Source organism: Podarcis raffonei, chromosome 13 (assembly GCF_027172205.1).
Source record: "Podarcis raffonei isolate rPodRaf1 chromosome 13, rPodRaf1.pri, whole genome shotgun sequence".
Lineage (NCBI taxonomy): Eukaryota > Metazoa > Chordata > Lepidosauria > Squamata > Lacertidae > Podarcis > Podarcis raffonei.
Genome location: NC_070614.1, coordinates 19,936,904 through 19,950,815, shown reverse-complemented (window position 1 = coordinate 19,950,815; position 13,912 = coordinate 19,936,904). Strand labels below are relative to the sequence as shown.

Genomic DNA, 13,912 nt, shown 5'->3' with positions numbered 1-13,912 from the left:
AATGTCTGTTGGCATCAGTCGCTGTGATGTTTGGGCAGAAGAAAGCTTTTGAAGCTCCCGATCGACCAGGAGGGAAGGAACATGCCAGTCGGGCATGTGTCTCTGCCAGGGTCCTACCCGAGAGTAGGACAAGCTCCTGACAGTCCCCACATCAACACCAACCACTCACAGAGTATTGCCGGGCAGTGGGTGGGCGGGAATTGAAAAACTGAAGTTATCAACAGATGTAAGAATCAGAAACGTGTTTGTGAGCAAGGGGGTGCCTGCAGCTCTGGGCTGGGTGGAATGTCAGGTCTGCATAAACCGATAACCGCGGATGTCCTCGACAAGATCACGTAGCCCTTGTTTCCAGACCTGCTTATCTCCCAAGGAAGGTTGTTGAGCAAACAATGAAGGGACAAGGAAGATCAGAAGATCCTGTTTCGCAGCCTTGCTATTGTGGAGTGGAAAATCCTGACTCTCACCACGTCTGAAATACATCTTAATATATGTTTGGTAGAAATAGCAGTGTGTTTCAGCTCTCGGGGTCCCGCTTGCCCCGTCAGCACGGTGAGCGTAAGCCAGAACGCATTGCGGTGATTTAATAAATATTCTGTTTGACGGACAATTGGACTCTCCATCTTATTGGCTGTCCAGGGTCTTGGGTACTGAACCCCAATATTTCCCCCAACAGTATCAATGCACTGCCTTCTCCTTGCAGTTTTGTCCATGAGCAAGTGGGTTTTATAGTTACTGGAAAAGCACACACTTGATCACCAGCAGGTGGAGTTATTGCTATTTTTTTCTTTTCAAATTAACGCTAGGTTTTGCAAGAAACAGGAAACCTGGCCAGGGACTTCAGGAGCTACCAGGCTGCCCCTGGCAAATTCAGGTAGCACACCCTTACAGTTGATTCGTGCTCTTGCACAGCAAACCTACTGCCCCTTCCCTCTCCCCAAAACTGGACTTCTTGCAACCAGGACAGGGAAATGCACAAGAAACGTGGCCTAACCTTTCCACAAACAAAAAATTGCTCCATAAATAACTAACAGTGCCTACCTTTCTCCACAAACGTTCTGTGAACGAATCAGGAGGAATGTTCATAATACAGTGGGGGGAGAAAGTTGGGGCAGTTACTCTGCTATCCTCTCTCCTGACTTATAAAGGAAAATATCCCAGCTCTGTAACCTCTTCCCTCTCCTGACCCCATGAAAGAAGAGTTTGGATTTGATATCCCGCTTTATCCCTACCCAAAGGAGTCTCAAAGCGGCTAACATTCTCCCTTCCCTTCCTCCCCCACAACAAACACTCTGTGAGGTGAGTGGGGCTGAGAGACTTCAGAGAAGTGTGACTGGCCCAAGGTCACCCAGCAGCTGCATGTGGAGGAGCAGGGAAGCGAACCTGGTTCACCAGATTACGAGTCTATCGCTCTTAACCACTACACCACACTGGCTCTGTAGCCTGATAACCGCTAGACCCGATGCATAAGTGTGGGTCTGCCTGAGAAGGGGCTGTTTTGTTCTGGGTTTCTCTCTACCCTCCTCCCTTGCAAAGATACAGTGGTATACTGGTTGGGCTCTGCCCCACGTTGCCCTGGTGACCAGCTCCCCATGGACTCAGCATCATCTCAGAGGTGGGTGATGGGTGGGAGGAAATCAGGTTTCAATTTTTTTAAGGGGGGGAGAAAGAAATTGGCATGTGGGAGAAGCACTGCAGAGAAGCTTCTTTTCTTTACCTGGCAATAAAAACACTCCCCAAGTCCAAGGTTCTGCCCTTGCCCTGCAGCGGGTAGTCCCGCCAGTTAACAGCTGCCATAGAGTTGTGAGGTAGTGATTGTTGGTCCTTGGCAGGAGAAAAGGAGAACCCTGGAAATTGAGGGAAGCAACTGCAGGTAACGGAAAATCCATGAAGGGGAATCCGCCAGGGGAGTCCGTATTTATGCGCTATGGATTTTAAATGCCTGATAATCTGCTTTGCTATTTTGATGTTGTAAAGAGGGACAAAGAGAGCTGTGAGCAGGAACAGCAAGGATTAGGATCAAAGATGACTGTAATTGCTATTGCTTTCTCTGGTGGTGCTTTTAGGGGTTTGTTTGTAAGCGGTGGGGCACCTTGGACAATGGGTGCTCATGGTGCCCCCCCACTTCCCCTCTATGGTGCCCACTCTCCCCCAGGCTAGATCCATGCATCCACCTACAGGGAGAACATAAGGCAGGTGGAGCAGCATGCTATAGCTCTATGCTCTTCATGTTTACATGCTTGGAGGCAAGAAGTCAGCTGAGGAGCAGGGAGGTAGTGGTGCCCCCCTTGCAAAGGTGTGGGCCTTGGCAGGTGCCCCCCGATGCTGATCCCTGATGCCAGGCCTGGGTTTCCCTCGCAGCCTCCCTACGCTTTCCTACTAGCGGGTCAGCTTCCCGGAGGCTGGAGAAGAACAACTTCCTAGCTGATGTGACGCTGCCTTTTGCAGAGTTGAACCATAAGCCCACCTTGCCCAGCGTTGCCTAGGAGAGTTAAAAGAGCTTGGGGCAGGGAGAGAGGTCTTCGGGTCTATGGGGAGGCCAAGGGAGACCAGGTTGCACCAGACACACAATGCGCCCAACAGCTCTTTGGGGATATTTGCGGCGAGGGAGCCCGCCTCTGCAAACAGCGTAAAACAAAAACAAACCATATTAAATAGCCCCATTTTACAGACAGCTAAACTGAGGCCGGAGGATCTCGTTCAGCCGCCGGCCGCCATGGCCCGGGGGAACAAGTCCAAGTGCAAAGTCCCCACCACCAGGCTATCTTGCACCACATTCTTCCTTGCCTCGCTTACAAACCTTTCAGGCGTCCCTCTGCCGTTTTTCCAACACCCCGCAAAATCTGGTGCTGACCAAGGTTGGCAAGGCATTCGCCCCTCCCTTCCTCCAATCTACTCAGCGTGGTATGTTCAGTGGGGGCAAGGAGGGGCGAAAACCCCAGGCTACCAGTTCTTTTGGCAATATTGAGATTGTGGTCCATCGACAAAGCTGTGATTTTGGCAGTGAGTTAGCTGTGACTGGAGAGGCGTTGTGTTCCCGCCCACCCCTCTTCCGCCAGACCCAATGAGAGGAGCCGGACACAATTGGGTGGAGCCGACGCGGCAAGGCATTGTGGGTAACTGGTAGCCTGGCTCGACCCCTCTGACCATCCCCCACGTTCGCCATGAGATGAATTCTTCCTGTGTTGCCAGCAATGGTAGGAGAGGGAGGGGGAGAGCAGCCGCCCCCCCCCCACATTTGTGGCAGAGTTCTTGGCTGGTTGGAGGTGATCTGGGGCCGGACAATCAAGGAAGCACCTTTGCTTTTCGAATCTAATAAAGCCAACTTTTTTGTTGCACCTGATTTGCCTGGGCTATTCAGGTGGTGCCCAGTGAGTGGGAAAAGGAGAAAGACGTCAAGGGCATGTGCTGGGTGCTGCAGGTTAAGAGATCTGGGATTCTTGGCCAAGTGAGGAGGACAAAGCCGACACTCTTGAGGCTGTGGGGGGGAGGAGGAGAAGGAGGAGAGGTGGGGCGTCCCTCTAGTAGACCCAGCTGACGGGGACCCATTGCGGTTCGCTGTGCAACTTCTCCAAGGCTTCCTGCAGCTGCTGGAATGTCTGCTCCATGTTGTCGTTGACCAAGCAGAGGTCAAAGTAGTGACCGTAACCCCGCTGGATCCGGCAGCTCTCATCAACCGTCCGCTTCAGGTCGGCATCCTGGCAGGACATGCAAATTATTATTATTAGTAGTATTATTATTAATTGAATTTATACCCGGAGGTCTTCAAAGAACAAACTCAATACAGTGGTACCTTGGGTTAAGTACTTAATTCGTTCCGGAGGTCCGTTCTTAACCTGAAACTGTTCTTAACCTGAAGCAGCACTTTAGCTAATGAGGCCTCCAGCTGCCGCCGCGCCGCCAGAGCACGATTTCTGTTCTCATCCGGAAGCTAAGTTCTTAAGCCAAGGTACTTGTCAGGGAACTGCCATCAGGGCCGGAGGGAGAGAGCGGGCTCCAGAGGGACTCCAGAGAGCGCCCCGGGATGGGGAGAGGCAGCCTATCTTCTGGGGAAGGGGATCAGCGTAGCACCAGTGGAGAAGGGGGGCAGATGGGGGAATCGGCGAGGCGGTCCCATGACTCCTTGACAGGGACCAGCGGGGAGAGTAAGGGTCCTCCGCTGCCCACACCCTCCTTGCGCAGAAGGCTTCCGCGCAGGGAGAGTAGGCGGAGACTAGGCGTCAAAGAGCTTCTTTGCTGGAAGTTCAAGAAACGCCCACTGACGGATTCTGCCAGCGATTGAGACAGTCAAGGGCGAGTGGCTGTCCGGACAGAAAAGGTTCACTCAGGCAACCCAGCCAAGGGTGGCGCCGGTTTACGCACGAGCAACCCCTAGAACCATTACAGTACTATTTCTGGGTTAGCGGAGTCTGCAACCTGAAGCGCCTGTAACCTGAAGCGTATGTAACCCGAGGTACCACTGTATATAAAACCTCAAAATATAAAACCTCAAAATAAAAACAATAACCCAATACAGTCATACCTCGGGTTACAGATGCTTCAGGTTGCGTTTTTTTGAGTTACGGACCGCAGAAACCCAGAAGTACCGGAACAGTTTACTTCCGGGTTTCGACAGATATGCATGTGCAGAAGTGATAAATTGCGCTTTGCGCATGCGCAGAAGTGCCGGATCGCAACCCGCGTGTGTGCAGACGCGCAACTGCGGGTTGCGAACGCTGTTGGTTGCGAACATGCATCCCGCACAGATCACGTTCGCAACCTGAGCGTCCACTGTAATCCAAAAAGTCTCCTTTCTTCTAACTTGAAGCCGTTGGTTCAGGTCCTACCCTCCAGAGCAGGCATCCCCAACCAGCGGCCCTCCAGATGTTTTGGCCTACAACTCCCACAATCCCTAGCTAACAGGACCAGTGGTCAGGGATGATGGGAATTGTAGTCCAAAACATCTGGAGGGCCGAAGGTTGGGGGTGCCTGCTCCAGATCATGAGAAAGCAAGCTTGCTCCATTTTCCATGTGACGACGAGTCCTTTAGATATTTGAAGATAGCTATCTTATCTCCCTCCATCCCAGAGAGGTTTGAAAGGTAGCAACAAGAGAACAGGCCTTCTCTGTGGCGGCTCCCAATCTGTGGAATGCTCTCCCCAGAGATGCTCGCCTGGTACCATCATTACATGTCTTTAGGAGCCAGGCAGAAACATTCCTCTTAACCCAGCCCTTTGGCCATTACATAATCTATGGCCTGTTAAAGCTGTGCAGCGGGAGGCTGTTATTATGATTATTTTATTATTATGCTGTCTATTATTATGTTTTTGTTTTTATGCTCTGTGTGGGTTTTTTGAATAAATTTTATTAGAATATAAAGAATAGAGAGGTTATTGTAAAACAACAGGAATAACAACAACAACAACAATAATAATAATATGCTACATAACCCTGTGATCTTTTGATAAAGGGTGGTATATAAATTGAATTATTACTATTATTAAAGACAAAGAAGAAGAAGAAGAAGAAGAAGAAGAAAGGAAAATTGAGCAGGAACACTGTCAAATAACTGGACCATTGAATACATCAGCAAGATTTCCATGCCATAGTCTCTCCCCCTAAGTGGATGGCTGGAGGTCTCTCATTAACAGCATTTCCATTAACATGGCTGATATATTTATGAGGACCACACCTTATATCAAAATGATGGTATTTAGCTTAGATTCTAACAACCCTTCTGTGTTACGCTAGGGGTTATTGTGGAGGGACTGGCTCCCCGCCCAGGCCAAGTTCTGTGCAGGAGGTGTGCTTGGCAAGGCCACCTTCCTTGCAGCCGCTAGCCCCAGCTGCTGCTGCTACCCCTCTTCCTCGCCACTGCTTCTGCCCGCTTGCCTGCCATGTGGGTGTTGAGGGGACTCACCGCAAGCTGCTTGGTTGCCACACCGTTCTCCAGCGCTGCCTTGTTCATGGCTCGAAGGGTTTCAAAATCCGGTGCCTCAATGAACACCACGTACGGGACGAACTCCGCTGTCCTCAAAACTTTCACAGCCTTTTGACGCATCAGAGAGAGAAAGGAAAGAAAGCGGAAAGAAAGAGAGAAAGAAGAGAGAAAGAAAGACAGAGAGAGGAGAGAGAGAGAGAGAGAGAGAGAGAGAGGAAAGAACACGAGAGAGGAAGAGAGAGAGAAGAAAGAGGAAAGAGAGAAAGAGCGAAAGAGAGACAGGAGAGAGGAGAGAGGAGAGAGGAAGGAAGGAAGGAAGGAAGGAAGGAAGGAAGGAAGGAAGGAAAAAAGAAAGAGGGAGGGAGGAGGAAAGAAAGAGAGAAAGGAGGAAAGAAAGAGAGAAACAGAAAGAACGAAAGAACGAAAGAAAGAAAGGGAGACTGACTTCCATTACTGCAACACTGATGAGAGTCGAGTTGCAATTCTGTACTTACAAATTATGTGACCTGAATAAATTATGCAATCCAAGACCTAGCATTGCAACCAGGAAAGGTTCCTGGCACAGCCCACCAAGGGAAGACGCTCTCCCCACTCCTCCCTCAGTCCCAACCCTTGGAGTGAGAAAAGAAGCAGTACCTGGGGGTTCACATCCAGAATGCACATCTTGCCTGACTCTACGACTTCATGGATGGAGTCAATCTTGGTCCCATAGAGGTTCCCTTCATACTCGCCGTGTTCCAGGTAGCGGCCTGCTTTGATGTCTCCCTCCATCTCACTCCTGGTCACAAAGCAGTACACCTGCCCGGTCTTCTCGTGCTCCTTGGGTCTCCGTGAAGTATCTGCAGAAGCACAGATATTATTATTTATACCCCACCCATCTGGCTGGGTTTGTCTAGCCACTCTGGGCAGCTCCCAACAGAATAATAATTCGAAATTTGATCTTCTGGTGGGGACTGACCTCATCTGCACCACCCAGACTAAAGTGTGGATGGAAACTTACAGTATGCATTTTGTGACGCAGTTCTTGGCTCTAAACCTATCAAAATGCATTTCATAGTCCCAGATAAAATGCATTTAAAAATGCATATCACAAGTGAAAGTGTGTTTATAATTGCGCATTCTGTGAGAAAATATGTTTTGTGAAAAATTACAGACTGACACATATAGATTTTTTTTAAAGTGCACATTGAAGTGTTCAACTACGACTTGGGAAACCTGAGTTCAAATCGTCACTCAGCCAGGAAGCTCGCTGGGCGACCTTGGGCCGTTCACTGCCCCTCAGCCTAACCCACCTCACAGGGCTGTCGTGAGGATAAAAACGAGGAGGGAGGAAACCATAAATGCCACCCTGAGATCCTAGGAAGAATGGTAATATATAAATGTAAAAACAAAGGAATAAAAGATAACAAGCATCTGGATTCCATGATGAAAACAAAGTGGGACACAACTTTAAGTAAAGATCGTGGCAGTGGGATTCGATGGGCACTTTCTGTGCCAACTTTTAAATGTTTGCCTGATGAAAACTTTTCTATATCTATTTTTGAGAAAATTAATAGTCCATCCCCCCAGAAGGGTCCACTAATGTTTGCTTTTATAATGCTTTTGCTTTCAACTCTTTTTGTTAACTCTTTACAGTTTTATATATCTCCATTGTTGCAAACCACTGTGATGTATTTTCATGATACAGTAGTATATGAATATTTTTTTCACAAACAGGGATTTTAAATAAAGTCCCGACCAGAGAAGAACGGCAGATCAAGTTGGTGGATTATGCCGAAATGGCAAAAATGATCGGAAGAATCAGAAATCAGGAAGACCAAAATTTTAATAAGGAACGGGGGAAATTGATTATTTATCTTAAAAACCATTGTAAACAGTTAAAATCGTTAGTAGGATTGGAATATCACTTGTACTTTAATGGTGAATTTTGGACACAATGGAGAGGTAAAAGATTTGGATTTGTAAAAGATGGCAGGGGCAAATGATTACAGTGGTACCTCGCAAGACGAATGCCTCGGAAGACGAAAAACTCGCAAGACGAAAGAGTTTTTCGTTTTTTGAGTTGCTTCGCAAGACGAATTTCCCTATGGGCTTGCTTCGCAAGACGAAAACGTCTTGCAAGTTTGTTTCCTTTTTCTTAAAACTGCTTGAAGAGGTGCAGTTGCGACTTGACCGTGCTTCGCAAGACGAAAAATTCGCAAGACGAAAAAACTCGCAGAATGAATTAATTTCGTCTTGCGAGGCACCACTGTAATAATAAGAACCGCAAAGGGGAGGAGGGAAGTCCAGGAGATTTTTTTGAATCTTGTTTTTATGTTGTATGTTGGATATGTGACTGTAAAACTTTAATCTGAAAACTCAAAAAACCTACACACACACACACACACAACCACAAATATTATTTTACAAATAAATCAAGGTATGTGAATGTGAAACGGACCCAGAAGTAGACCAATTCATCCATTCCTAACACAAGATGCAGGAGTCTCCTTCGCATACACACACAGACCCAGGGCAGAGTGCAACAACAGAACTAGGATCTGCCAGGATGTTAAGATGCCCTCCGTGCCCCCGTGTCAGGAGTCCAGGTTCCCAGCTTGATAACACAGTAAGCATAGGTAATGAAAAAGGAGGATTTATTGCAAAAACAAACAGATCGGCTCCAGCATCATTACTCAAGATGACCCTTCTGGAGAGTGCTTCCGGCCACGGCAGAAGATATTGAACTTACGGCTCTTATGCCTCTTGTTTTGCTTCCTGTCTAGCAACCCTCCCATTCGCCAACTCCTTGGACTTAGTGAGTCAGCTCCACCTCTTCCTGGCCTGAGAGGCTGAGTCTATTCATGCCTATTTGTGCTTCCTGAGAGCTTTGGCTTAGCCTGCTCTTAGCCTTATCAGCTGGCCCATCAAGGCCAGGAAGAGCAGAAGTCTGCAGCTGATGGCTCTCCCCTGCCTAACATCTAAGCCTCTCTGTTCTTGGCTGCTTTCTGCAGTTAGCTGCAAACCTTCACTTGGAGCTGGCTCATTCCTGACACCCCGTCTGCAATCAGCAAGACTCACACGGGATGGTGGTTCCATACTGCGACTGGTCAGACATGATGAGCTTGTTCTTAAGACTGCGCCGGCCGACCCCCTGAGCCCCGATCAGCACCAAGGTTTTTCTGCGGAATGGAGGCATGCGAGCCACTTCCTCATAGATCAGCAACTCATGCCGGTCGAACTCTGAAGTGGGAGGGAAAGAAATCGCTGTAAGCCATTAATGCAGAGGAAGTCAGGCGACGGAGAAATGTGAAGGCACACTGAGATCCCTTGCCTGCGTTTTTTGTGGTCAGATACATCATCCTCTTCTTCTTCTTGCCGCTGAGGCTTCCGCACAAGGCACCTGCCAGGAGGGGGAAAGGAGGCACTAAGCAAAGCTGCGGAGAGAGAAAGCTATCGCACGTGTGGAAGAAGGTGGGAGTAGGGGCACATTCACACGACGCACCTTGAAAGCACCACAATGCCACTTTAAACGGCTATCGCTTCCCCCAGGGAATTCTGGGAGCCGTAGTTTGTCAACAGTTCTTAGAAGACTCTTTACAGTGGCACCTTGGTTCTCAAACTTAATCCGTTCCGGAAGTCCGTTCCAAAACCAAAGCGTTCCAAAACCAAGGTGCGCTTTCCCATAGAAAGTATTGCAAAATGGATTAATCTTTTCCACACTTTAAAAAACAACAACCCTAAAATAAATGGCAAAAGCAGACAGACCTCAATGTAGCACTCTGAAAAGAAGTGTGGCCCTCAAATTGGAGCATGTTCAGCTTCTGATAAAAGTTCGCAAACCGGAACACTTTCTTCTGGGTTTGCAGCATTCGGGTTTCAAGTTGTTCGACAATTAAGACATTCAAGAACCAAGATACCACTGTATTCTCCTCTCAGAGCTATCTCCCAGAGTTTCCCAGGAAGACAGATTGACTGTTAAACCACTCTGAGAATTGTAACAGAGGGTCTCCTAAGAATTCTCAGCGTCCTTGACAAACGGCAGCTCCCAGAATTCCTTGGGGCAGCGGTTCTCAACCTGTGTGTCCCCAGATATTGTGGGACTACAACTCCCATCATCCCCGAGCTCTGGCCTTGCTAGCTAGGGGTGATGGGAGTTGTAGTTCAACAACATCTGGGGACCCACAGGTTGAGAAAGGCTGCTCTAGAGGTTGATGAACTACAACTCCCATGGGCCATGCTGGCTGGTGCTGATTGGAGTCTAGCAACACTGGGAGGGTCAAAGTCTTCCCAGCCCTGGAATAAGGCACAACTCCACCTCTTGTTGAATAATAGTACTAATAATAATAACGACTTTTCCAGCCTTTCCTGGTCAAATATGCAAAAGCAATTCGTATCTGTTTGTTTCTGTGACTCTAGACCTTCTGGGCCCATAACCCCTGAGGGTGAGTCCGTCATTCGGGCTGAAAATTCATCATCCACTCTAGGTAGCTGAGTGAGGAATAAGCCATGCCTGTCCTGTCAGAAGATTCAGGTAAGGAACCTTCGGTGAGAGTTGTTAGGAGAGTCCCATTGCCCCCCTCAAACCATTTCACAATCTATGTCTCTCTTCCCAGGGAACTCTGAGAACTGAGGCTCTGGGAGGGGCTGTGCCTTTTACCTGATGAGGGGGTGACTTCGAGGTCTCGCTTCACAAAGGCCTTGCGTTTCTCCTCCAGCAGCTGGCTCGGGATCAGACCAGCACTGCCGCCTTCCACGTGGCAGGCCTGAAACAACCAAAGGTTAGTTCTGAGCACCTGGGTGGGGAGGTAAATTGTGGAACCCGAGATCACGGAAAAACCTTTCCCCCTCCCACAAAGGCACGCAACCCATTTTCTTCATTCTGACATTTTTAGCAGTTGCAGTATTAATAAAAGAATTGCAGTAAAGTAGAGGTGGAGACCCCCTCATACAGACTTCTTGTTTTTTGCCTAGAAATTGCATTACTTTCTAGGACACCTAAATGTGCAGATGTCCTATTCTGTCTTGCATGGAGCCACTCTGGTTTCCCTGGCTAGTTCTGGCCTAGCTCCCTACATACTGATTTCTTGGCGGCAAACAGCTCTCCCTGAAAGCCACCCATACCTAATCCCATGAACATGCACCCGGGCCTGATCCTGCCCATGGCTCATTTATTTGACACAAGGTCCATACCTGCCACCAGTTGGGGTCATCCTGGTTGACGATCTGGAGGAGGTCTCCAGCAATGAACTTCAGCCCGGCTTCCTTACATGGAATGAGGTTGTCAGAGGCTGGGTCATAGTCAAAGTGGGCCTTCACAAACACCTATGGAAGGGGAAGCAAGGTGAGATGAGCAGGGAGGCTCTGGAGTGAGAAAGGAGACTCAGAAGGACCGATCCAAGAGGGGTTGACATCACGAGCCAGCCAAGATTGAAACAAAGTGGGCTTGCAGGTCACGGTAGACTGTGGCATTGACACCAGAAATCATGGAATTGAAAACAGGAAGGGATGAAAGATACGTATTACAGGGAAATGTGAGCAGGACAGTTCTACCTATCTCAAGTCTCCAGTTCTGCGGGAGATAGCTATGGCTGTCCCAACCCTGCAATAATAAAATAGTAACAATTATGATTATAATTTGTTATCATTGATTATTTATACCCCACCCATCTGGCTGGGTTTTCCCAGCCACTCTGAGCAACTCCCAGCAGAATACTAAAAACACAATAAAACATCAAACATTAAAAACTTCCCTAAACAGGGCTGCCTTCAGATGTCTTCTAAAAGTCAGATAGTTGTTTACTTCCTTGACATCTGATGGGAGCGCATTCCACAGGTGGGCACCACTACCGTGAAGGCCCTCTGCCTCGTTCCCTGTAACCTCACTTCTCACAGTGAGTGGTCTGCCAGAAGGCCCTAAGAGCTGGACCATCGGCTGAACGATGGGGGTGGAGACGCTCCTTCAAGTAATGGGCCGAGGCCGTTTAGGGCTTTAAAGGTCAGCACCAACACTTTGAATTGTGCCCGGAAACGTACTGGGAGTCAATGTAGGTCTTTCAGGACCGGTGTTATGTGGTCTCGGCGGCCGCTCCCACTCACCAGTCTAGCTGCTACATTCTGGATTAGTTGTAGTTTCCGGGTCACCTTCAAAGGTAGCCCCACGTAGAGCACATTGCAGTAGTCCAAGCAGGAGAAAACCAGAGCATGCACTACTCTGGTGAGACAGTTCACCAGCAGATAGCGTAGTGTCTGGGGCACCTTCAAAGGTAGCCCCATACCACCAACCCCTAAACCTTCCCAGAAACCTTATAGCAGGGCAAAAGAAGAAGTGGTGGCGTCAGGTATTGGTGTGCCAGCCCAAGCTGGTAAAAAGCACTCTAGGCCCTGCCACCATCCTGGCATCCCCGGGCATGTTGGGTCCAGCTGAACTCCCAAACAGCCGACATGGTCCTTCAGGAGTGCAATTCCATCTAGGACTAGCTGCAAACAACAACAACACACACACCCATACACACACACCTGAGCATCAGCTTGACCTGCAGAAACCAGTGAAATAAATACCGTATTTTTCGGCCCATAGGACACACTTTTTCCCCTCCAACGATGAAGGAGCGAATGCAGGCTTTCGCTGAAGCCTGGAGAGCGAGAGGCATTGGTGCGCACCGACCCCTCTCGCTCCCCAGGCTATCCCGCAGGCTCACAAGGCTTTCGGGCAGGTGTGCGCAAGGCGTGGGGCGGCAGCCACGGCTGGGGGGGGGAAAATAAATTGTTTTTATTCATTTCCCTCCAAAAAACGAGGTGCGTCCTATGGGCCGGTGCGCCCTATAGGATGAAAAATACGGTAACTTGCACCACAGAGACGAGCAAACTTAGCCTGCCCATTTTTGCAAATTAAAACATAGCTCAGAAGCTTGGGGGAGGTGGAGAGTTGGCAACACGAGGCTTCCTAGCTGAACTGAGGCCTGGCACCCTTTCCTTTAGCAATAAATTGCTGGTTTTCGTTACAATGCTGTAACTACAAACACCTCCTCCCTCCTTGTGGACTGAAAAGAACAATCCAGCAGTCAGGAGACAAATCCAGCAATTTGCCAGAGAGACTGCAGAGCAAGAGCATGGCCAGTACAGTACTCATTTTGCCCTGTTATCTTGGAACAATAAATCCTGGTGGTGGAAGGCAGCGAGGAAAAAACACTAGCCTCTCTCTCTCTTCATTATAGACTCCTTTTATTTGCATTCGCAGGAGACACACACTGCTGACGTCTCCCGGGAAACGGATCATATCTGAGCCTGTCTGTCGAGACCTTTCACTCGTCCCCCTCCCTGCCCAATCTGAACGCTTGCAGGGACGAAAACACAGAAGGATGTTTGCAAAGAAACTCAGGGGCTCAGTGCTTGAGCAGTAGCAAAGGGAGAAGAGAACCCCAGTTCAGGCTCTCTCGATCCCCACCCTTGCAGCCCCCCATTGAATCTCAACAATGAAATGTTGTTGAAGATCAAACTCAGCTCTACTTCTCACAGATCAAGGGAAATGGGCTAAGGCACTGGCTGGTCAGGGATGTGGGAGAAATGCAATTCCATTAAAAATGTTTTCCTTGAAACATTTTAATGGATGACAAAGCCACATAGAGTCTCTGCTTTCAGTTCGTAGAGACTTTTTCTACAGCTCAGTTACATTTGGAGCAAGACATTGTGAGTCTGGAGAACTTAAATCACTTGCCTTTTCAGGAAACAATACGCAAAGTGAAACCCAGCCGCCCTTTAAAATGTGCACTGCTCTGAATGTTGCAGTAAAGTACCCCTGGATGGTTAAGTCCAGTCAAAGGTGACTATGGGGTTGCGGCACTCATTTCGCTTTCAGGCCGAGGGAGCCGGCGTTTCTCCACAGACAGCTTTCTGGGTCATGTGGCCAGCATGACTAAACCACTTCTCATGCAATGGGATACAGTGACGGAAACCAGAGTGCACGGAAATGCCGTTTACCTTCCCGCAGCAGCGGTACCTATTTATCTACTTGCA

The 13,912-nt window shown here is 48.8% G+C and overlaps 1 protein-coding gene across 1 annotated transcript in view; it reads right to left on the bottom strand.

The window, feature by feature from the left end:
- Positions 1–2,627: 2,627 nt before the first annotated feature.
- Positions 2,628–13,912, bottom strand: part of MPP2 (MAGUK p55 scaffold protein 2) — a 73,587-nt gene continuing 62,302 nt past the window's right edge. The window contains exons 7-13 of the mRNA XM_053361220.1: positions 11,090–11,221; positions 10,557–10,662; positions 9,231–9,299; positions 8,978–9,139; positions 6,554–6,756; positions 5,897–6,025; positions 2,628–3,695 (exon numbers count right to left, since the gene is read on the bottom strand). Coding sequence (XP_053217195.1) covers positions 3,519–3,695; positions 5,897–6,025; positions 6,554–6,756; positions 8,978–9,139; positions 9,231–9,299; positions 10,557–10,662; positions 11,090–11,221 — 978 coding nt within the window. The 3' untranslated portion in view covers positions 2,628–3,518. The remainder of the gene's footprint in view (positions 3,696–5,896; positions 6,026–6,553; positions 6,757–8,977; positions 9,140–9,230; positions 9,300–10,556; positions 10,663–11,089; positions 11,222–13,912) is intronic.